The sequence below is a fragment of the Rattus rattus genome, chromosome 5 (genome assembly GCF_011064425.1).
Source record: "Rattus rattus isolate New Zealand chromosome 5, Rrattus_CSIRO_v1, whole genome shotgun sequence".
In the NCBI taxonomy this organism is placed as follows: Eukaryota; Metazoa; Chordata; class Mammalia; order Rodentia; family Muridae; genus Rattus; species Rattus rattus.
This window is the reverse complement of record NC_046158.1, coordinates 6,132,920-6,157,955: the sequence shown is the minus strand read 5'-3', so window position 1 is coordinate 6,157,955 and position 25,036 is coordinate 6,132,920. Positions and strand designations below refer to the sequence as shown.

Genomic DNA, 25,036 nt, shown 5'->3' with positions numbered 1-25,036 from the left:
TAATAAAGATATTTGTGATGGCTTTGTAGGTAATGATGATGGGCTTCAATGATAAAGAGACCAGTCAACTTGATCTCAGAGGTTCTGATGACATACTTTTGTTAGCTTTTTTACAGGAAGTGGAATGGGTTTTGAAGCCTTTATTACCCACTCAGGTATGTTGGTTGTGGCAGTGTGCACCAAAAGAGAGTACGCAACAGTCATGCTTCCTGACCACAGTTTCTGTGATTCTCTCTGGGTAAGACTTGAGGATGCCATGTCAGACTCTTGGTTCTGTCTTCCCTTTAAGATGCATAACAGTTTGATGTATTTTCATGAGAAGTTTTTATGGGCTTCGTCAACTTTTATTTCCAAGTTGTGAAGTTCTATCTATAAAGATGTTAGTGATTTTACCATTTTCATTAAAGAACCATAATAATTTTTTTGCTGAAACTTAAATTGTGAGTTTTTGAAGATTTCCTAGAGAGTTTTTGAATTTCAATTCAAAATGAAAGGTGAGGTTATTAAAACTAGTTCTTTCTTTTGCTTATCTAAAAATTATAAAATGCTCCTCATTGAAAAAGATAATTATAAGAATATTTAAAGCATTATAAAATGCAAAAGAGACTACAATATTTGTAAGTATTCTGGTAAATGCTTGATTTTTTTTTTTTTGGTGGTACTTAACATTGTTAATTGTTTTGGGAACATTAAATCAGTGTTTTAGCTCTCCTTAATATTTTATTTATACAAATTATGAAGTAATACTCTTTTAGCATATGCCATTGCAAAAGCACAGTGTGATTTTGGTCATTTTTTTTTTTCTTTTTTTCGGAGCTGGGTACTGAACCCAGGGCCTTGCGCTTGCTAGGCAAGCGCTCTACCACTTTTCTAAATCCCCAACCCGATTTTAGTCATTTTAATACATCCTTTCCTTTGTCAGCACAACATAACCATCGTTCACGTGCCTGGAAAAAGACCCTTTGGCCAGAGTCTTGTCTATATCTATGACAATGGACAACAAAAGGTTTCTGCCCCTCTCAGATTTCCTGCCATGAATGAGGTGAATATATGTAACTTACTCTTTATTAGGCCTATTGATGGAAAAATCCTGAAGACATTTATGAACTATGTTCAGGTTTTTGACTAAAAATTTGAACTGTATTCTATGTTAAGATACAGAAAGTTGGTATTTGTTTCTCTTAGTCTGCCATTAGATAATTTCAGATTTTATGTGGGGGAAAAAAGACAATTAAAGAAAGAAACATATAATGAAAGGTTTGGAGAAATAGGTTCAGCAAAGCCAGCGAAAAGAATAGACCAAACCAAAGTATCATAAAAAACAAAACAAAACAAATAAGACCCCCAAACTTCTTCAAAGTATACAAAATGTTTAAGAAAATACTATAATAGACTTTCTTATCTGTTAAATTTGAACTGGTGATAAAGTCTCTTCTCCACACAGGTAAAGACAGCTCTTTGAGACTGGCCAATTTAAGAAAGTCTTTTCTGTAACTAGTAGGACAGAGTGGGGTGTTTGTCAATAAGATTTACCTGATAGTTCCTTGCTGCTTCTCATGAGTAGCCTTTAATTAACATTATTCTGTTACATAATTCTAATGATAACTTTTTATGGGGGGGAAAGTAATTATCTCTATTTTAGATAGCAGTAAACCTCTATTTAACTTTTTAAAAATAATCCTCACTGGTTAAAGACGCACTGAACAAAGGTTTATTGAATCTTTAAAGTAATGTGTATATTCTCCTGCAAAAGCCTTGACAGTCATACCTTAGGTGTATCCTTGCTTACATATATCATGATCTAGTTAGAAAATTAGCTTCACTTTTATTTTTAATGTGCTTATTTGCATAGTTTTATATATACTATTTCATCTTATTTTTACTTTTATTTATTTACTTTCACATTGGTGGATATCAAACCCAATCTTCACAAATCCTAAACAAGTATTTTACTATGGAGTGGGATGTACAGCTCCATAGGATTTCATTTCATTGCTATTTTGTGTATTTTAAGATGGGTTCTCACTATGCAGCTCATGACCATTTTGCCCTGGCCCTCCTCAGTCCTGGGACTACTACCTGTGTGCCACCTAGCCCAGATTTGCACTGTTTACTTTTAAATGTGAAGAGAATTATTTTAAAATTGTCGTTTTTGTTTAAATTTTAGCCATTTACTTCCTGTTGTATTGGTTCAGCTGGGCAAAGAACCACTACTCCTCCACCATCTCAAATCCCAGATCCACCATTTTCTACTCCTATTACCCCTCACCGGACATCATTTGGTGGAATATTGTCATCAGCCTCCTGGGGAGGAACAGTTGAAAAATCGAAATTGTTTACCAAATTAATTTCAGCTGGAACCCAAGATAGTGAATGGGGTTGTCCCACGTCCCTGGAGGGCCAGCTGGGATCTGTGGTTATATTCCACGAAGCTCTGCAGCCTCCTCAGGTCAAGGCTTTGTACTTAGCAGGTGAGCGTGCACAGCCACAGTATTCACCATTGCCACTTTACCTGAATGTTTTCTAAAGAGTTATTCGACTTAAAGAATTGTTCGTTTATTCACTCACTCACTCACTCACTCACTCACTCACTCACTCACTCACTCATTCATTCATTCACATTTTCTGGATCTAGCACTGATCAAGTAATCTAAGTACTGAACTATATTACAAACCCGTGTTTGTGTTAATTGAAACTGAAAAGAAAAGCCAGTTTGTATACTATACTTTTTTGTAGGAATACCTAAAACGTGTGTGTGTGTGTGCGTGTGTGTGTATGGTCTGTGTGTGTGTGTGTGTGTGTGTGTGTGTGTGTGTGTGTATGTATATATATGTGTATGGTGTGTGTGGATGTGTGTGTGGTGTGTGTGTGTGTGTGTGTGTATTGTGTGTGTATGTGTGTGTGTGTGTATGGTGTGTGTGTGTGTGGTGTGTGTGTGTGTATATGTGTATGATGTGTCTGTGTGTGTGTATGGTGTGTGTGTGTGTGTGGTATATGTGTGTTTGTGTGAATGTGTGTATGTGTGTGTGTGTGTTGTGTGTGTGTGTGTGTATGTGGTGTATGTGTGTAGTGTGTGTGTATGTGTGTGTGTGGTGTGTGTGTGTGGTGTATGTGTGTGTGTATATGTGTATTATGTGTATGGTGTGTGTGTATGTGTGTGTGTGTGTGTGTATGTGTGTGGTGTGTGTGGTATGTATGTATGTGTACACCTTTGTAAGTTCATGAGCTGCTTCATCTGGGCGCTGGGAACTGAACCCAAGTACTATGCACTCTTAACCACGGAGCTACCTCTCCAGATCCATTTTGAATGATCTTTAAATTTTTAAAAAAGTTTTATATTTGGGGTTGGGGATTTAGCTCAGCAGTAGAGCGCTTGCCTAGCGAGCGCAAGGCCCTGGGTTTGGTCCCCAGCTCCGAAAAAAAAAAAAAAAAAAACTAGAAAAAGCTTTATATTTAATGTGTATGAATACACTGTTGCTGTCTTCAGACACACCAGAAAAGGGCATTATATCCCATTACAGGTGGTTGTGTGTCTCCATGTGGTTCCTGGGAATTGAACTTAGGACCTCTTAATCTTTCTGGAGGGTAAAAGTTCAAGATTAAGGTAATATGAATATTGTTTTCTAGTGAGGCATCTCTTTGTTTTAGGTAGCCCCTTTCTTACTGTAATCTCAATATGATTTTTTCCCTTACTATGCATATAAAGAAAAAGACCAGATCTCTATAGTGTCTCATCCTTTTTTTACGAGAGACTCTGATTAGGATCCCATTCTTAAGACATTTATTTTTAATTTTTTGTTTAAAGTCTCTAATTGTAATACAGTCACATTGGAAATTATTTTTTAGTGTGAATTTTAAGGTCATTCACTTCCACAACACTGTAAGTACTTTAGACAGATGCTAATGAGTTGATGAAATCACATACAATTTTTTTTTTTTTTTTTTTGGTTCTTTTTTTTTCGGGGCTGGGGACCGAACCCAGGGCCTTGCGCTTCCTAGGTAAGCGTTCTACCACTGAGCTAAATCCCCAGCCCCACATACAATCTTACCTACATAAGAAATTATATAAGTGATTCTAAAATCATGAATCTTTCCCCAGAATTTGTCATTTTATGATTTATACATTAATATACCTAAAGAATTTCTGAAGGCAGTACAGTTAGTTATTCTTGGATAGTATTATAAATTTTCTTGTTTTGTTTTTTCTTTTGACTATAATTTTGAGTATATTAATTACTATTTAATCCTAACATTTTTGTCTTCTAGCATATTTTATCAGAATATTCTGAATTAAAATTTTTAAGAGTCATAGACATTACTTCTGCAGAGAGCCTGTTTTTCATAAAAATACCCTGTTCAGATTGCATAGGAGTTTTGAGATGAATAGGACTCTCTGAATTTTTCAGAGTTTAAATTAGAACCTTATCATTTCTTTGACACTCATTGAGTATTTAAATGTGTGGTTTCTAATCCAAGTAAATGTGTGGTTAGAAATAAGTTATTTGGGGGCTAGAGAGATGGCTCAGTGGTTAAGTGCACTGACTGTTCTTCCAGAGGTCCTGAGTTCAAATCCCAGCAACCACATGGTGGCTCACAACCATCTGTAATGGGATCCAATACCCTCTTCTGTCTGTCTGAAGACAGCTACAGTGTACTCATATATAAAATAAATATATCTTAAAAAAAAAAAAGAAATGTTATTTAGTGTAGTGTTTGTGGCTTTATTAGTATATAGTTTATTCTTATAGTTCTACTTACAGTTTTACTCTTAAATGAGAATTATATCGTTATTATAAATTATCGTTTTTTTACCTCTGTTGGTTTTGAATTTATGATTATAAACTGTTTATAATTTGTTGTTTGTTTTTGGAGACAGAGTTTCTCTGTGTAGCCCTGGCTTCCTGGAACTTGCTCTCTACACCAGGCTGGCCTGGGACTCATAGAGATACACCTTCCTCTGCCTCCCAAGTGCTGGGGGAGGATCTAGAGTTTTAGTCGTTTTAATTATTAAATTCTGAGAATAAACATTAAAAGTGTGAATAAGAGCGTGGTTGTATACACATGTCATATACTCAAAAGAGAGCAGTCCCAGTGCTTCTGATGGCACAGAAGTATGCCAGCTTTAGCTCAGCTCCATAAGACGGAGTACAAGCTGTGCTGTGGAGATGGCTCAGCGGAAGCAGGAGAACCTGAGTTTGGATCCGAGCATCTCTGGAAAAGCTGGATGTGGCTGCTTACCCATAACCCCAGTGTTAATGTGTCAAGACAGGTGGGTCCTGGGCCAGCCAGCCTACATAAATGATGAGCTTCAGATTGAGTAAATGGTCTGTCTAATAAAAATACGGTAGAGCCGGTTGTGGCAAAAGCTGGGATATGCTGAATAGGCAGAGGCTAAGGAAGAGAGATACAAGAAGATACCCAGTGTCTTCCTTTGGCCTCTCTACATGTGCACGTGCACATGTACCTGTATGCATATGCACATATCCTCCATACACACACTTATTCACTCATTTAAGTATTTTAAATACTCTTCCATTATGTGTCAGATGGAACCTTATGTGAGTTTACATTTTAGTTGTAAATAAAATGCTATTTCACTTCTCTGCTGTCTGTCCAGATTGAAAAAACAGTTTTTTTCAAAGATAGGGTCTAATTATATAACCCTGTGTGGCCTTGAACTTACAGAGATCTGCCTGCTTCTGCCTTCTGAGTCCTAGCACTAAAGGTGTATACCAACTGGGTATATACCCAGTGTATACCAACTAGGCTGGGAGGTGACTCAGCAGTTAAGAGCACTGGTTGTTCTTCAGAGGACCCTGGTTCACAGCACCACCTGGTAGCTCGTACTGTCCATAATCTCTACTCCAGTTCCATGTGATTTGACATCCTCACATGACATACATGCAGTCAGAACACCAGTGCACATAAAATAAAAATAAATACATATAAAACGTGTGTGTGTTGTGTACCACCATGCTAAGTATCACATTTTTAATGCCTTTCTGTTTTATCTAATAAAACAAATTCCAAAAAATAAGAAATCAATACAAATTTAGTATTTTATAATATTTTCATACAATGTCCTTTCTACATGAGAGATTAATCAACTCCCCAAACTTTCTAGGCTTTGGAAAAATTAGAGGTGACCTAAAACTAAAGTACATGTATACAGTGTGTTTTAACTCTGTTATTTGAGTAACTTGAAGTATCTTGATTTTAAAGTTTGTTCTGGTAACATAGAATCAAAGAGATCATGTATATTTAGTGATGTGTGTGTATGTCTGTAACTAATTTTCAGGTCCAAATTGCTTAAGCCCGTGGAAGTGTCAGGACTGTGATATGGCCGATTTGCCAAGTAACATCCTCCTTCACTACACAGGAAAGGTCAGAGTTAATGCATGGGTTGTATGGAATTGTAACTTCCACGAGCTCAAATTATTCCTTTTGTCATTTCAGTGGGTAATTGGGGTGGTGGGGGGCTGGACCTTAAGTCTTGAGTTTTAAAAAATTAGGGATTGTAAAAGGAAGTTGAGAAGCAGCAAAAATTAAGGCTTACTTCCTCAACCGGAGTTTAGGTTGTGTGTCATTTTAGTATGTATTGAAATAGTTTCTGAAATTTGTTCTGAGTTGGTTTTAGAGATGAAACCTTTTAAACTTGTACTTCTCTAGTTATCTTAAGAGAAGTGAAACAGCAATACTCAAACTTTGCTTTTTAAAAATATGATATTGAGGTTAGGGGAGATGCTTTCTAAAGAATAAAAACACTTTCCAGTATATCTGCCATGTCTAGCTCTTTTTAAAACTCAGTTAATGAAAGTAACAAACCAGCAAAGATGGAAGGAAAGAGATATAAGGTACAGTGGGAAGAAGAAAGCAGACAAGTGCCGCAAACAGCATTATTTCTCATCATATTTAACGTTTCATTGACATAGAGAGTACTTGTATTGTATGAGGCAACTTAAAATACATTTTTCTAGTTTAGCAAGCTGGTACATTTCATACTGCTTATTTGTTACATTTGACCTGATAAAATATATTTACTGATTTTATGTTCTTCCAACTTTATATTTTGAAAATTTTCAAACCTTAGAAGTTAAAAAAAAAAGCAGTGTAATTATCCTATACATTTCTTTCTTGAATTAGCCAATTGTTAATATTTTGTTGTATTTGATGACTTTTTTCAAGTCATTTGTACAAGTAGATTGATATAACTATAAAACTTTATCCCTGAATATTTTTAAAATGTTTCTTACATAATTGAATCTATCATCTATTGAGTTTTCCCCCAAAATACTTATTTAGCAAAAGTTAGTTTTGATCCAGTCAATATCTATATATTTTTCCCAAACAATATGTTTGTTTACCTAAACATAATAATCTTCTTTCTTGGCAACTACTATTCAGTCTCCAGATTCTAGGAAATCATTGCATCTAATTCAAATAGTATACCGAGGGGGCTGGAGAGATGGCTCAGTGGTTAAGAGCACTGACTGCTCTTCCAGAGGTCCTGAGTTCAATTCCCAGCAACCACATGGTGGCTCACAACCATCTGTAATGAGATCTGATGCCCTCTTCTGCTGTGTCTGAAGACAGTTACAGAACTCATACGCATAAAACAAATAAATATAAAAACATAAGTTCAAGTAGTATACCCAGTGACATATTCTTTTGTGGTTTTTAACTTTATGGTTGTTACCTTTTTACAGATCGTATCTTTTGAGACTGAATTTTTAAAAATATGTACTTTTAAATATCAGTTATTGCCTTACTGTTTTTTCTTAAGAAATGTGGTTTATATGTAAGTCAATTTATTGAAAGTTTGTTTCTCCAAAATGCTGTTCTAATGATACATGTCTAAAGTTGAGTGATTTTTTTTTTTTAAAGAGATACTAGTTAAAGTACTTGATATGTAATCATGAGGACCTGGGCTTGGATCCTCAAACAGCTATCTAAAGACTAGACATTATGATGTGTGCCTGTAACCCCAGTGGGAGTGTCAGAGACTGCTGCATAGATTGCTGGCCAGTCAGTCTAGCTAATGGTGAGCTCTAGGTTTGGTGAGAGATCAAGTCTCAAAAAAGAAGGTAAAGAAGGATTAATGACATCTAAAGCCTGATGGCTGCCTCTGCCTCCCAGCTTTAGACCTGCTTACATGCCCCCACACAGAAACACATATACAACACAGATAGATAGATAGATAGATAGATAGATAGATAGATAGATAGATAGATAAGAGATAGATAGATAGAAAGAACACTAAAAAAACAAATGCTAGGCATGTTATTATTGATTTTATTTTGCACTTTAAACATTATGGTGGAATATTCTCAGTGTAATTAAAGTTATGTTTTGTTCTAATTGCACTAAGGTGCTTGTTGTATTTTTCTTTTGTTCTTAGGCTTGCAAAAATTCAATTTGCCTTGACTTGTCTACTAACTGTTTGCATGGAAGATTAACAGGAAACAAAGTAGTGAATTGGGACATTAAGGTAAATTAATAATATACAGTGGGCATTGTACTATAATTTAAATTTACTTTAAGTTTACTTAAGAAGAGCATATAGCTAGAATTTTTCAATATTAGGAGCTGGACACAGGACATTCTAGAGTATGAGAGGAGGACAGAGAGGAGAGGGTGGTGCGTGTGTGTGTGTGCGCGCATGCGTGCGCACGCTCTTGTGCACACAGAAATCTATTGTGCGTCACCTGTTGCTTTGATTGAGCAGGAAGCTTGCCTTTTAGGCTAAGTAAGCTGGCTGCTTGATGAGCTTTCAGGATCTCCCTGTCTCTGTCTCCCAGTGCTGGAGTTATCAGGCAGTCCTGCCCAGAGCTCTCTGTGGGTAATTGGGATTTGATCTCAGACCTTCAGGTTCTCAATCTTGTGCATAATGTATCCACTAAACCAGATTTTATCTTTTAAGCATCACCAAATTGATCGTAATAATAGGTCTCTGTTAAAATTTTATGCAGTGTTGGGACATGGTTGTGGTGCCTTTAATCCCAGCACTCGGGAGGCAGAGAGAGACAGATCTCTTTGATTTGTGTTCAGCTTGGTCTTTTTGAGTAGTTCCAGGCCATCCAAGGCTGTTTAGTGAGACTCTGTCTACAAAATAAAACAAAAAAAAATCTTTAGATAGATAGTTAGATATGGATAGATATATGATAAATAGATAGATAGATAGATAAAATGTTATGCAGATTGATATTCTGAAGGATGAATAAGTATAGTAGAATGACTGGCTGGAACTTAATTACCTTTGTAAACTATGCTGTCCATCAAGCCAGCTCAAAAAAAATGTTCTTGTTTATATTCATGTATAAGTTACAGTTTAACTTTTGCTTCCTTTGTAATATTGTCTTTATAAGATGAATTCTGTGTGTTACATATAGAAATTTACTTATGTGCAGATCTGAAAATCAGTCCTTAGTACTTTTTATTATAACTATATAAATTAGGTAATTTTGCCTAATGTGGGAATCAAGACAGGAACAGAATTATTAAGAGAAAGACAGTTATGTTTTTATGTTTAAGTAAAATTAAAGCCTCCCCCTCACAAAAATGAAAAAGACAACTGAGGGGAAAAATATTTGTCATCCAAAAAAGTTCAGTTCCTACCATGGAGAGAGCTCTTTACAATCAGTAATTGTTATGGTTTATTCCCAGCATACACTTTTATCTTTTTATGTAATGGGTAAAGTGAATTTTGGATCATTTAAAATATGCAAAACAAAGTGGCAGGTATGTAGTATGAATAGCCCTTAAAATGTCAGGTACAGATACAACATTAAAAACATTGTTTTGGGAAGTTTGGCTAAATTAGTGTTTTATAACTGCAGTTGCGACAGGTAACCATGAGATGAGAGATTTGTTAATCTCTTCATCTCCTCCCCTTACCTTTCTGCTCCTCTTTCTTCCCTTTCTCTCTTCATTTCTCTCTTTTTCCTTCCCATGCTGGCCTTGAATTTGGAATGTTTCTACCTCAGCCTTTTTTGCACTAGGATTACCAGGGTACAATAACACATCAGAGTAGGTCTGAATGTGTTAGTGATTAATGCTAAGAGTAACTTTATATAACATTTCTTTTTTGTCAGCCATGGGCACTTTTTATATTTTAGCTTACTTTACCTATTCCATCTCTTGTTAACTAAATTAGAGGAGTGAGGCATACTTCTGGTTTCTCACCTGTGTTTTTAAAGCATAATTGTACAGTTGTGTGACAGTTGCCTGTTCTTGGCACTTTTGGAGTTACATTATATGTTGTGTATGTTTGAACTTTCTAAAAACACAAGCACAGAAAAATGATCCAAATGGTCTCTTTTGAATGTAAGTTAACAGTTATCTTTGAGACTGTCTGTGTAAGGATACCTTCAGCTGAGGCTATCACATACATTACTTAAGGGTTATTAACAAATTCCATATTCATATCCACTGCAGATACTGAATTACACCATTGCTCTTACTTTGTAATATTAAAAAATTGTTAATTTCTGTTTGCAGGACATCATCAATTGCATAGGTGGATTAAATGTACTGTTTCCTTTATTGGAACAAATAAGCCATGTTAGTGAAGGACAGGCTTGTGAAGCAATGAGTGAAAACACGGTTCCTGAATTAATAATACCTATTGAACAAGAAGGGATGGGAGTGGCCTCTACAAAGGCATCAGGTAATAAAATTACATCAGCCCCACCCAGATTAGTCATTTACACAGTTGAGAATTAGAAAATAACATGCCATGTCACTTAATTATTTATAACTGTTAGAGCTCCCCTACTGAACTGACTTAGTAAATTTTTATAATACTTTGGTCAAAACACTGAAGATAGTAATTTTACTTTTGACTATCTTTAGTTTATACTCTTAGAGGGAAAAACTCCATCATATTGTTAAATCATGGTACCAAGAAAATATTTACATATGGATACAATTATATAGAAAATACTGCTTTTTCTGATTTCATTGTCCAAATATGTCTTGGAAGCAAGCTAACACATGGAAGTGCTTCTTTGTGCAGCGATATAAAATACGTGGTGTAAAGGTGATGAGAGTGATCCTGTTTTCACAGAGTCAAGGCTGGAGAAAAACCTAATTGCAACATTCATTTTGATTGTGAAACACTTCATCCAGAGACATCCCATCAACCAGGACAATCTTATTCAGTCCCATGGGGTTGCAACTCTTGGTGCTTTACTTCAGAAGGTAATCAAGTCTATCATGGGGCTTTCTATAAACCCCAGTCTATAAGGAATAATTACAGCAAATCACACAGCTGATTTGATTGGAAGCCCTGTGCATATACCAGGATTTGGCTTCTCTCCTACAGACTTTTTGTTTGTTTTGTTTTAAACTTTGGTAGCTGCTGAAAGGCTCCATCATAAGATGTTTGGAAAGGTAGAAGCCTTCCATGAGACTAATAAATCCAGAGTACCACCTCATCGTGGTCGAGTGTCTCCTAGTGACAACGTTAGAAGGAACGCTCCTGACACAGAAGGCTGCTCATAGCTGTGCATACTTTCAGTTCCACATTTGGGAGGGAGAGGCAGGTTGGGTTCTGTAAGATTAAGCCTGTCCTGATCTACATAGAGAGTTGTAAGACAGTCAGAGCTACATAGTGAGACCCTGTCTTTAAAAAGAAATGAAAACATTAGTTAAGCCCTGTATAGCCATTTCAGATAACTACTAGGCAGTTTGAAAGATGAAAAAAAGACTGAGGCTGCGCGTGGTGGTGCACAACTTTAAGCCCTGCACTTGCTGGGCAGAGGCAGGGTGATCTCTGAGTTCACGGCTACCGTTGTCTACAGAGTAAGTACCAGAAAAGCCAAGGATATAAAGAGAAACCTTTTCTCAAAAAAATACAAAAGAACAACAACATTAAAACAAAACGAAAAAAGAACAGAAAGAATGAATGACTCTTACATACCTGGTCTGAAGCTCCTACCACTGGAAGACTACCATTCAATGTCAGAGAAATTAGGAAATCATTGAAGAACTTCACTTTAAAATTACTAAGATTATTTCGTGTGGCCAAGAATGAGAGTCTTCTGTACAGCCAAATTAAGTTCTTTTTCCTGTAGTGTACTTTTTTTTTTTTCCGGCGCTGGGGACCGAACCCAAGGCCTTGCGCTTGCTAAGCAAGCGCTCTACCACTGAGTCAAATCCTCAAACCCCCCTGTAGTATACTTTTACGTCTTGTACAACATAGGGTCCTTTCCACCGCCAGTTGTTAATTTAGCTTACAGACTGTCTTAGGAAGCCAGTTTATGAAGGCCAGACTTAAGACTACTGGCCAGATGAGAAAACATACAGAGTCATATTGAGAAACTGACACTTGGGCTGGAGAGATGGCTCAGCGGTTAAGAGCACTGATTGCTCTTCCAGAGGTCCTGAGTTCAGTTCCCAGCAACCACATGGTGGCTCACAACCATCTGTAATGGGATCGGATGCCCTCCTCTGGTGTGTCTGAAGACAGCTACAGTAACCTCATATGAATAAAAATTAATTAAAAAAAAAAAGCATTGCCAGAGAAACTGACACTTAACAGGTTTCCTATCCTAAGCTGATATGTTATGATCAACCTAGGATGCCAGTATACTAAGTTTGTAGCCTGCTTTCTGGTGAACTACCAGTGTAGAATTCTTTTGAAGCTCCCTCTATAAGATCACTTTATAATGTTGTTGAGAGACCTTCTTACAAAGTTGGTGTGTAAGGCTCCAGTAAAAGTCATTTTTCTTGAGGTTAATTTACTTATCAGCAAAACAATTGGGGGAAATGAACACAGTCTTGTCTTCCTCACAGTGTTGTGACGGGAAAGGTGTGGTGGGAAGCCACCATACAGTTAAGGACAGTACCACTAGACTGCCTGAGCTTAAAGGAGATGCTGTTTCATTCCTTAGGTTCACAGTCTGTAAAATGGGAGTGATAATAATTTCCTAGAGCTTCTCTAAAAATTTAGAGTGATAAGGTGCTTTGAGTGTTAAAAAAAGGATGTGACATGAGGAAAATATGATCCAATGTTAAATCAGAAACACTAATGATTTAAGTTGTTTATATTTTGTACCATCTTTTATGGATGTTCTGAGTTATTTGAAGTTACAGCTTTATACTATTATTTAAACTGACCTTTATGAAACTCTTCTCTGTTAAATTTTAGGTGCCAGGTACTCTAATGGATGTTAATGTATTGATGGCAATTCAATTACTAATTGAACAGGTATCATTAGAAAAAAACACACTGTTGCTTCAGCAAATGTATCAGTGCTTACTCTTTGACTTCCGTATTTGGAACCGTGGAGATTTTCCTTTTCGGATTGGTAAGACCAAGCTATCGAATAAAATATTATACAGTTGTCTTTGGAATGAACAGCCATCAGTGTGACTTTATTCCAGTTATGTTATTTTATGTGAACATTTTATTTTAGGTCATATACAGTATCTTTCTACGATCATTAAAGACAGCAGGCGAGTTTTCAGGAAGAAATATGGTGTGCAGTTTCTCCTGGATACACTTAGGATTTATTATGGGTATGACATCTTGGTTCCTTCTCAGTTTAGTTTGCTATTTTCTGTCTGACATACACACTTGAGTATGTATGTAGCTTGTTCCCTTGTCCAGCAGTTCTGGAACTTTAAAACTTCAGAGAAACAGGGTAGTGTAGAGGCTAAAGTGTTAGTGGTAGATTCACATTTATTAGGTTTGTATGTTGGTTTTTGTTTATTGTGTAATGTTATTCAAATCTCTCAAATTGTCTATATTTAAGCTTTTTCATCTGTCTAGAGCAGATTAAAAAGTGACTATGACCTGTGATGGTCTCGAGAATTAAATTAGTTAATATGTAAAGACACATACAACTGTCTGATTCTTATTATTATAATTTTATAGTTGTATAATGAATATTGTGGTAGTTTAATTTTTGTCATTGAAACTCTTAAAATATCCCTTAGTGTAAAAGAAGCAAACTATGCTATTCATTTGGTAGAGTACTTTCCTAATGAACAGATTCATAGACACCCTGTGTTACTGCAAGCATGTAATGCCAGCATTTAGGTGTTAGAGGCAGTAGGATCAGAAGCTCTCGGTCATTCTCAGCTCCATAGTAAGTCGTAGGTCAGCCTATGAAAGGTTAGACCCTTTCTTAAAAGAAAAAAGAAAAGAAAGCAAAGATACCACAGACTGTAATAATTATATTAAAAGTGTGTGTGTGTGTGTGTGTGTGTGTGTGTGTGTGTGTGTGTGTGTGTGTGTGTGTGTGTGTGTGTGTGTGTGTGTGCGTTCATGGGGTGGAGGGAATATATGTGCACATGCTATGGATGCCCAAGGTCAACTTCTGATGTTTCTGCTCCCCTTTTTTATTTTTATTTTTTTGAGAAAGGGTTTCTCTGCGTAGTTCTGGTTGTCCTAGACTGTTCCGCTGAATGCTATGATTAAAGGTGTAGACACCGTACCCAGCTTCTGGTGTTCTTTTTCTTGGAACTGAGGACTAAACCTGGGTAGGGCCTTGTACGTGCTAGGCAAGCAGTTTATAACTTAAGCTAAATCCTTAACCTCTCTAGAATACTTTTTTTCTTTAAGATTTATATATTTTTTTAATGTGTGTACACACACTGTTGCTCTCTTCAGACAAACCTGAAGAGGCATCGGATCCCATTTATAGATGGTTGTGAGCCACCATGTGGTTACTGGGAATTGAACTCAGGACCTCTGGAAGAGCAGTCAGTGCTCTTAACTGCTAAGCTATCTCTCCAGCCCCTCTGGTATCCTTCTTAATTGTCCCCCATCTTGGTTTTTGAGGCAGTGGCTCTTCTTAAACCTGGAGCTCATCTATTTGGCTTGATGGATATCCAACAAATCCTAAGAACCTTCTACCATCCTTTCCCCAGCACTGGTTGCCACACTCAGCGTTTTACATGGGTTCTGGGGACCTCAACTCAGAAACTTAGGCTTGCATAGCAAGCATTTATTGATGGAGTGAGTCAGTTTCCCAGGCCAATTGTGTGTGTTCTTTTTATATGGGGCTTGTGCACATGTGTGTGTGGAGAAGCCAGAGAGCAACCTTAAGTTCGTTTTCCCTCAGATTCCATCTCCTTTGGTTTTTTGAGACAGACTCTTCCTGCCCTGTGGCTCACTCTTTGGCTAAGGTGTATAGTAGGAAGCCCCAGGAATCTATCTGTTTCCACCCTCCTAGTTTTAGGACTTCAACTGTGTACTACCATATCCAGCTTTTTACCTGGGTTCCTGGGAATGTACTCAGGGCCTCATGCTTATAAAGCAGGTACTGTATAGACTTTATGGCAAGTTCCTAGAAAGGTTTTGTTTTTAATTTTAAAAAATACATTTATTTCTTTGCGTTGTATATGTGTGTGTTTTGTATGTGTGTGTTTGGTGTGTGTGTGGGGGGGTGTTATGTGCCATGACACGTGTGTGGAGTTAGGCCAGCTTGTGAGACTTGGTTATCTCATACCACCTAAGTCCCAGGATCAGAGTCAGGTAATCAGGCTTAGTAACAAGTACCTTTATCATGTCTTACTAGCCTTTATTTTTACCATTATGAATTCTCTTATATAAAATTATCAAATAATTTAAATTATTATTTCAACTTTAACACTTTCGTTTTCTCTTTCAGGCATAGTTCTATATGTAATGAGCTATCTCCAGATGATATTCGAACAATAAGGACTTCATTGTATGGGCTAATTAAGTATTTTCTTTGTAAAGGTGGAAGTCATGAAGAAATTCAAAGTATCATAGGTTATATAGCCGCTACTAATGAAGAAGAACAGGTAGTATAGCCGAGATGAATTTTACTTTTAACTGTTGAATTACTTTGTCATTTTGTAAAGTTAGATACTTAATTGTCTAATGAATAGAATTGTTTTGGATCCTGTCGAAATATTACACAGGTAAAGAAGTACATTACAGTTTCTATCTGGAAAGTAGTTGCTGTGACAAAATACCAGAGATGAACCGTCATAAAGAATAAGGGTTTCCTTTGGCTTATGACTCAAGGGTTTTCCATCCTATTGTCGTTTTCCCTTCTTGCCTCTGAGCCATGATAAGTCAGAACATTTGGTAGTATAGCAGAGTAGAGCAAATCTGCTCCTTTTTGACAATCAAGAGGCAGAAAGGAGCTGGATAGGAAGGAGCCAGGGACAGGAAATAGTTCACAGAGACATGATTCCATTTATTATTTCCCCCAATCATACCTAAAGGTAAGTATTCTCTTTCCTTTGACCTTTGTATAGCCCATTATAATCATCATTTATAGCCATTACAATTTATACTCATTATTATAACCTAGTCACCATTATTATAGCCACTATAATACAATAATGACTTACTAGTCATTAGTCACTTGATGAAGTAGGTCCTTATGATCTGAATCTTTAGGATCTGATCACCCCATTAGTGCCTCCCGCTAGTGACCAAACAAGCCTTCAGCACATGAGCCTTTCATATCCAAACCATTACGTAGTTGTATCTGGCAGATTTTCAGTTTGTTTTCATAATTTTTTTGTGAGTATTACCTGCCGTCAACTTTAGAACGTAAATATATGTATACAGTAGTATTAAGGGATGCAAATGGAATTTTTTTAACCTAATGGATCTACACAGTTAAGAGAAGTTAACAGATAACTGTGAAACAAGAGTATGATTGTAAGAGAGAGATAAACGTGTGAGGCAGTACAGGAGGAGTTTACATGTTTAGTAACCAGAGTAGAACTTTTATAGAAGAGATCTCTCTTCATATGGGCAAATAATGAAGGAATGGTTTCAGAGATACTGAGTATGTATCATGGAAGGCTATGCAAAAGGAAATGGAAGATACAAAAGAGATCAGAGACAAGAAGCATGGTGTATCAGATTTAGTTTAAATAACTGATTGAGACATACACCCTGTGCTGCCTGTATACATCAATGATTTTTTGTTTTGTGTTGTTTAACTTGAAAAGCTCTTTGGAATTTTGGATATACTCTTCAGTCTTCTACGAACCAGCCCAACTAGAGGTCAGCTTTTCTTACTGATGTTTGAACCAGGAAATGCTGACATACTTTATGCCTTGCTGTTAAATCAGAAGTACTCTGACAAACTAAGAGAAATCATTTTTAAGGTACAAAAAATCATCTTTATATCTTTCATTTTCCAGTATATGAATTTGCTCACTATATATATATTTTCTTTTTTTTTTTTTTTTTTTTTTTTTTTTTTTCCCGAGCTGGGGACCGAACCCAGGGCCTTGTGCTTCCCTAGGCAAGCGCTCTACCACTGAGCTAAATCCCAACCCGTATATATATTTTCATACTCCTTTAGCTTGTTATATATTTTTCATGTTTGTGAATTTTAAAGCGTATATCATAGAATTAGAATATAGTTAAGTAGTAGAGTACTGGCTTAGCATACATGCCTTGGGTTTATGTCCTTCCTCCAAATCTACCATTACATCCAAAAAGGTGGCGGCAGGGATGGGGGGCACCCAGATAAGCAAAACCATCAAAATAGCAAATAAAAATTAATATAATCAGATAAATCATCTCAGTGGACTATAACCACTTGGTCATATTGTCCTTAATATAAAACTTCTCAGTTCTTCTTTGCGATACAATAAACCTGTGTGGTACATCAGAACACTTAACAGTTAGTAATAGCAACTGTGATGTGGTGACCCCATAGGTCATGCATTAGGCATTCTTCAAGTAGTAGTTTCCTTAGTCCTTATAGTAGTTTTATGAGATAAATGCTCTAATTATTCCTATATTATAGGTGATAAAATCGAAGCCGAGAGACTAACAGTTCTATCAAAATACACAGAATGTATTTTATTTTCTATGGAAACTAGACTCTGGGCCCTTGTGTAACAGCACACATTTGAGCTTTTTGTTATCTAAAAGTAGAAGATCCAGGCACACTTCTACAAGCATTTTCCTCTTACTTAATTCTCCTGTTTGGTATACTTTATTTCTTCCTGGCATTTGTTTTTAAATTGTTGTTAGAGTTATGTTATTAAGCATATTTTTAACAGGTTATGTTTTGATCACCTGTGTTTGAAATCACTAAGCTTTAGAAAACAAAGATGGGATAAAAGGTCTAAGTGGTTTGTCTTGTGAGGTTGCTTATATCCTATTGGTTACCAATGCGGCTGCTCTTAGAAGAAGCATCTGCCCTCACTAGGGTTCATTCATGGAGAGGGAGTATTTCTTTTAAAATACTTCTTAAGGATTGTTTATGATATTCTGACATATTATCATTTTATTACATATATATGTGTATATATATATATACATATATATATATATATATATATACATATATATATAATGTTAAACCTCTTGGATAACACTGCTTTTACTCCTGAAAATAATGTGGCTACAAGATCAGCCTGTCCCCCAATATGTAGATATGAATTTATTATTTGGGTTGTTTCACAAATATTTTCTGTTCTTGAAAATTGGTTACTATTATATAAATGAGTTAAGAATGTTTTAGGCTGGGGGTTGGGGATTTAGCTCAGTGGTAGAGCGCTTGCCTAGGAGGCACAAGGCCCTGGGTTCGGTCCCCAGCTCCGAAAAAAAGGAACCAAAAAAAAAAAGAATGTTTTAGGCTGTGTGTGATGGCACATACCTTACATCCCAGCAGTGGAAGTCAGGCAAGCCTGGTCTACATGGCGAATTCTAGGCCAGCCAGGAATATACATAGAGCTCTTGTCTCAAAAGAAATTTGATAATTATATAATAATAATAGTAACATCTTGATACATGAACGTGTTCTTCATGCCTGCTAGCTGTATGCACTACTCTTTCTTTTGCCATATTTAGAGATTTAAACATTATTCACACAAATACAAATACATTTCAGTACAATTTACTGTTAATTCTCCAAAATCCGATATTTCTCTGCATTGAAAAGACTAATACTTTTTGTGACCAGGTCATGGAACAGATGTTAAAATGCACAAATGTTTATGAACGTAGTAAACAACGTATCCGTCTTAGAGAAGTTGGCTATTCAGGAATTGGACTCCTCCTTAATGAAGTACCAGTTAACACATCTCTTATTAAAAACTTTGTTAACCAAATCATTAATACAGGTAAGACTGGGACTAATAACAATGATGTGTTTAAGAAATTGGTTTTCCTGGAGTGGAGGCTATCCCAAAAGCTGTTTCCTGTCTGTGGGATGTTCTTTTAGCTGGGCTGTCGTGTCTGGACTCAGTGGGAAAGGATGCACCGAGATTTAATGTTCCAGGGTCGGGGGAGGGGGGCACCCAGAGAGGCCCTACTCCCTCAGAGGAGAAGGGGATGGGGATGGGGAGGATTGTAGCGAGGGATGAATGGGAGAAAGGGCACCAAGAGGAATGTGAAGTGAATACATACATACATATATACATACATACATACATGTAAAATAAAATAATTGAAAATCTAAAATAGAAAAAATATTTTCAATAAGAAAGAATATATTTCAAAATTAAAGAAATTGGTTTTCTCTGGAAGGTTTTTTTTTTTTTATATCTCCTCATTTAGGTTACTTTTTGTGTAAGTATCTTTTTTTTTTTTTTTTTTCTTTTTTCTTTTTTTCGGAGCTGGGGACTGAACCCAGGGCTCTACCACTGAGCTAAATCCCCAACCTTAGGTTACTTTGTAAATTATTTGTTACTTGATCTTTCAAGGTGTTTCTCAGATAATATATTTCTGTAGTTGGTTTTTTGTCTTTCCAGACATAGCTTTAAAGTAAATGCCTACTGAGTAAAGTAGCCAAGTTAATGACAGGCTTTCTAAATAAGAGAGGGGCATTAAATAAAACATGTATAGAAAGAGCTTAAAATTTTTAAAGTACTTAAATTTTTTAAAGATAAAATAAAAACTAATTTGAGACATATTTTCTTCTAGTTTTGTGTAATACATTTTTTATAAACTTAGCCATAAACTAGAATTTATGGCAGACACCCTGTCTAGGTGGCGGAATTAAGTTCTTTATCTTGCTTGCGTGGTTTGCTAAGTAGTTTATCAAGTCTCATTGATAATTCAAAATAGGTATATAAAAAGATAATAGCATTATATTCCTGCAGTATAGACAATATACTCAGGCAATCAAAGAGAGACAAGTTATTTAGGCTTAATTGGAGTATTAGCACCTGAAGTTTTGGAGGGAAATTTGAATATAGCTATAGTTCTCTTTTGGAAAGTGAATAATTATTTCACCATTTATACAATTATAGAATTCTTATTTTGGATATCCATGAAGTTTAATTTTTAACTTCTTCTTTATCGTAGATCCTGTTATTAATTTCAAAGATCTGTTATCTATAGTATATATCTGTCACAAAGCACATGTGAATGTCAGAGTGACCCTCTGTAGAAAGGTTGGTAAACTTTCAAGATCTATTTTTATAATAACATCCTCCAACTATGACAGTGCCTTTCATTGAGTAGTATGTGGCAGACGTAAGCTGTTTGTTTGCTTGTTTCATAATAGTTACTATTTTACTATTTTTTAAGCAGTTTCAGTTGGATATGGTGGTACATACCTGTAGTTAACAACATGTGGGAAGCCCAGGCAAAAGGATCATAAGCTGGAAGCCAGGCTATATAGTACAACAAACTTAAATTAAATATACGTAAACAATAAAGCATTTATTTTAGAAAAGAATTAAATATGTGATTATAAGAAATCTGTATGTCAGTTTTTGTTTTGTTTTGTTTGTGGAAATAATTTTCTAAACTTTGTTTATAAACGTTCCTATGCTTTGTCTTCAGTCTACATTTAACCTTGAGAAGAGAGGGTCAGGCTGTATGCCTCATTGTGATCATGACGTTTTTCTCTCCTGTGCTGGTAACCTTTGACTACTCTACCACTAAGCCACCTCATCGTATCTGACTATATCTTCTTATTCTGTATTATTCTGTGTAGTATTACGTGGTTCCTTATTGATAGACAGTTCAGGTTCTTGTCTTTCCATGTTTTTATTAACATCTTGTGCGTATCTTTACTTATGTGTGGTAACACGTCTCTAGGATATAAATAGAGTTGTTGCATCAAAGCGTTCATTTACACTTCACGTTTTGACAGATTTTTGCATCTTATCCTTCAAAATAATCAGCAGATTACATTTCCACACTGAATCGCAGTGATTTGACTAGATCATATAAATTGATTCTTTTCTGTGTGCAGTCACTCATCCCTGCTATAACACTTGTCATTGGAATTCTCATCAGAAAACAGGCAATGATATAGTCAAATATATAGAAATTTACTTGCTTTGTGATTAAAATATCTTAAAAATATTAACCAAATTTCTGACTGTTTCTAAAAACTGTTTTGTTGTTGGTTTTTGTTGTTTTTTTTCAAGACAAGGTTTCTCTGTGTAGCCCTGGTTGTCCCGAAACTCACTTTGTAGACCAGGCTGTCCTCAAACTCACAGAAATCCACCTGCCTCTGCCTCCCCAGTGCTGGATTAATATCATTTCCCACTACTACCCAGCTAAGAACTTACTTTTTATTTCAAAGAAGAAACTCGTATAGGAAGAATTCTTACATATTGTAATGTGACCATTTATTCTTCAATGTACTTAAACTAAATAACAGCATGCATCTTACTGGAATTAATTTTTTGAATTAAAGTTGATTTATCTATTTCTTTGTTAATACAGACTTACTAAAAAATATTTTTCTAAAAGTAGTCATTAACTTGACTTGAAAAAAAAAATTGGAAGTAGAAAGCATTCTCTTTAGAGTACTTGGGCTCCATACTTGTGTGCCCTGGGTATAATACTCTCCAAGTGTTATACCTGGCACATGTCAGTTACCCAATAATCTTGCTGAACAGATGTAATAAGCTCATGAGAACTTTTTGATTAAGATAATGATCATGTTACTATATTTTATGCATACTGTCTAATATTTTATCTCAACAATTATGCATCTTACTAATATTTTATCTCAACAAATTCACATCTAGCATGGTTTTTGAGAATGATTTTAGTTTTTGTGTTCTTTTAGCACATGTTTTAGTACATCTTTACTCTGTGCAAGAATAATATCAGATTAGGTAGAACCACAATATCAAATAGTTCCAAATACTATAATGCTAGTTAAGAACATACTCCTGAATGATAAAATGGATCAGTGGGTAAGAGTGCTTGCACAGCAGGAGGAACTGAGTTCAAATCCCCAGCACCCATGTTAAAAGCTGTGTGTTCCCATGTATGCCTGCAACCACAACATTTTAGAAGCTAGAGACATAAGGCAGCTGAGGGTCTGGCCATTACCCTAGCTCCAGATTCAGTGAGAGAGCCTACTTGAAGGGGATGAGTTGGAGAGTGATAGAATCATACACTCAGTGTCCCTCTCTGGCCTCCATGTACATGTGTGTTCATCTGCACACACATTCACATATACCATGCACAGAACAGAAGCCTAAAGTATACCTTCATATTGTTTCTTATTAAATTACTTTGTTATTAAAGTAATTAGAGACCTTGTCATTAAAAAAACTGTATGCTTTTGATGAATTTTGCACTTTTTGTTGTACTTTTTTGTTTTGTATTCTCTTTATAGATATTACAGATTTTGCAGTCCCAACCAGATGCGGCATACCAGATATCACAGCAAGTAGGTTGGCAAGACACCTTTGTTAGACTTTTCTTAAAAGCAAATTTTGAAAATGTAAATTCTCTTAACAAACATGGGAAGACAATTTCAGTGAAAGAAAATAAAAATATGTCAACTGAAGATGTTAAGAGGACCTTTGAAAAACTTGATGATGAAAAAATGACATTAGCTGACATATCTTCAGACCATTGGAGCTTGGAAGATAGTCAGTCCTTGAATTCAAACACACCGTTATTTCAAGAAGATAGCTCTGAAGGAGAATTATCTTTCAGGTCAGAGAATCAAGAAGAATTCTGGCATAGTAACACTTCGCATCTGAGCTTGGATCTCAGTGGAATTGATGCAAGTGAACTGAGCGATAGTGGAAGTCAAATGCCAGACAGCTCACCTAGCACCCCATCTCCAGTTGAGTCTACTAAGTCATTTTCTGTGCAGTCTGACAAAGACAGAACCATCACAAATGAAATGGGCTTTAGTGATGACTTCTCTTTTCTTGAAAGCCAAGAGGTAAATTTGCTTATCTTTCCAAATAAAATGTTAACATGCTAGTTTTATACTTAAGTCCTTTGCATTATGTAAGCTGTTACTAATATTTTCCATTCATATTCTAAGTCTTGTGATCTAAAATTTATAAAGGCGATTGTCACTTGTAAATATCTTTTTGTTTGGTTTGGTATGGTTTTTTTTTTTATTTGTATATGTGTGGCAGTAGGGAATGAGCATACTAGCTTACACATGTTAGGTTATTTTATATTGTGTGCATGAATATTTTGCTTACATGTATGTATGTATGCCATGTATGTGTCTGGTTCCCGTGTTGGTCAAAAAAGGGCATTGGATGTCCTAGAACCCAAATTATGGATGCTTGTGATCCATTATTTGGGTGCTGGGAATAGAACCTTTTGCAAGAGCAGTAAATGCTGTTAACCATGGAACAGTCTCTCCAGCCCAGCATCACTGACTTGAGAACAGAACCAGCATCTTACATATGTTGTGTCTCCAGTCAATAAGGACATGTTAAAAGGGGGCAGGAGGGGTAAAAGTTAAGAGTACTTTCTGCTTTTCAGAAGACCTGAGTTCCATTTCCAGAACCCATACCAGGCAGCTCACAATGATGTGTAACTCTCACTTCAGGCAATCTGACAATTCTGGCCTGTTTGGGCAGCTATACTCATGTGCACATCCCACACGCAGACACATATATCCACACATAATTAAAAACAAAATTTTTTTAAATGTTTAAAAGTGTCTTACATAAACACTAAGTATATGTAGATGGCTCTGTAATTTATTTTAACATTTCCTTCAGTGAATAATTTAGTATTGTTTAATGCTTTTTGTAGAGATGTGAAGAAGAACTTTTTCAGCTGCTTACAAATATTTTGAATTATGTCCTGTGTAAAGGACTAGAAAAGTCTGATGAAGACACTTGGATTGAAAGAGGACAGGTCTTTTCAGCGCTAACTAAACCAGGAATATCAAGTGAGCTGATTCGACCCTCAGATGAAGTAAAACTAACGTAAGCACTCAGTCATTTTTTTTCCAGCCCCCTTCTTCGAATGAGTGGGAGTCTAAAATGAAATAGTGAACACTTAGTTCAGTATACAGTAGAAGAGAGGGAAAGAACAGTTTACTCTCTTTTCTTCCTAGGTTTTACCATTTTGGTAGAATGTAGAAAGAAGAACAAAGCAAACGCCAGTGTCAGGAGGTTAAATTTGAGCTTAGGTGGAAGCAGAGTGGTGCAGATGGTCATGCGAGTTCTCCTTTTAGGATTTGAGAGCGCTCTGTACTGATTTCCATTCCAGTAGCTCCCATTCTCAACAGCACTTCAGGAAGGCTCCTCTCACCACTGTTGGCTCTCCCGACTGGAGTGTCACTGACTAGAATGGAGATGGACTCTAAGCCAGTTGCACTTTGTGTTTCCCTCGTGGTTAAGGGTGGTGAACACTTTTTTATTAATATTTATTGATTGTATTCTTTGGAGAACTATCAGTTTATTAAGTCATTTCTTACTAAATAGCTTTTGGAGGCATGGGTTTAATTTTTACAGTTTTTTATATATCTGAGATATTGATCCTGTCTGATTTCTGTTGACAAAGATTTTTTTTTCTTATTCCATAGACTTTCTCTTCACCATAGTGATTTCTTTTTCCTTTTGCTTTTAAGAATTTAATTTCATGTTTATCCATTCATCAATTCTTGGTTTCTTGGTATTATTTCTTGTGCTGTTGAAGTCTCTGTAGGAAGTTTGTACCTATAGCTTGTATTTTCCTGTATGATTTTCAAACCATCAGGTCTTCAATTAAAGTCTTTGACCATTTTCACTTGATTTTTTTATTCAACATGAGAGGTGTAGTTTGCGACATTTTTATTGAGTATTTTGTGTTTTATTCACTAAAGAAATATTACTGGCTTTTAGTGTTACTGACAA

At 36.0% G+C, this 25,036-nt stretch overlaps 1 protein-coding gene across 1 annotated transcript in view; it reads left to right on the top strand.

The window, feature by feature from the left end:
* Nbeal1 (neurobeachin like 1) overlaps positions 1 to 25,036 on the top strand; it is a 106,732-nt gene that overhangs the window by 58,925 nt on the left and 22,771 nt on the right. Inside the window, exons 14-28 of the mRNA XM_032901807.1 lie at positions 106 to 238; positions 923 to 1,042; positions 2,168 to 2,471; positions 6,300 to 6,385; positions 8,400 to 8,489; positions 10,499 to 10,667; positions 11,067 to 11,200; positions 13,152 to 13,311; positions 13,420 to 13,522; positions 15,622 to 15,778; positions 16,949 to 17,107; positions 18,922 to 19,081; positions 20,268 to 20,356; positions 22,552 to 23,112; positions 23,949 to 24,124. Of these exons, the coding sequence (XP_032757698.1) occupies positions 106 to 238; positions 923 to 1,042; positions 2,168 to 2,471; positions 6,300 to 6,385; positions 8,400 to 8,489; positions 10,499 to 10,667; positions 11,067 to 11,200; positions 13,152 to 13,311; positions 13,420 to 13,522; positions 15,622 to 15,778; positions 16,949 to 17,107; positions 18,922 to 19,081; positions 20,268 to 20,356; positions 22,552 to 23,112; positions 23,949 to 24,124 (2,601 nt within the window). The remainder of the gene's footprint in view (positions 1 to 105; positions 239 to 922; positions 1,043 to 2,167; positions 2,472 to 6,299; positions 6,386 to 8,399; positions 8,490 to 10,498; positions 10,668 to 11,066; positions 11,201 to 13,151; positions 13,312 to 13,419; positions 13,523 to 15,621; positions 15,779 to 16,948; positions 17,108 to 18,921; positions 19,082 to 20,267; positions 20,357 to 22,551; positions 23,113 to 23,948; positions 24,125 to 25,036) is intronic.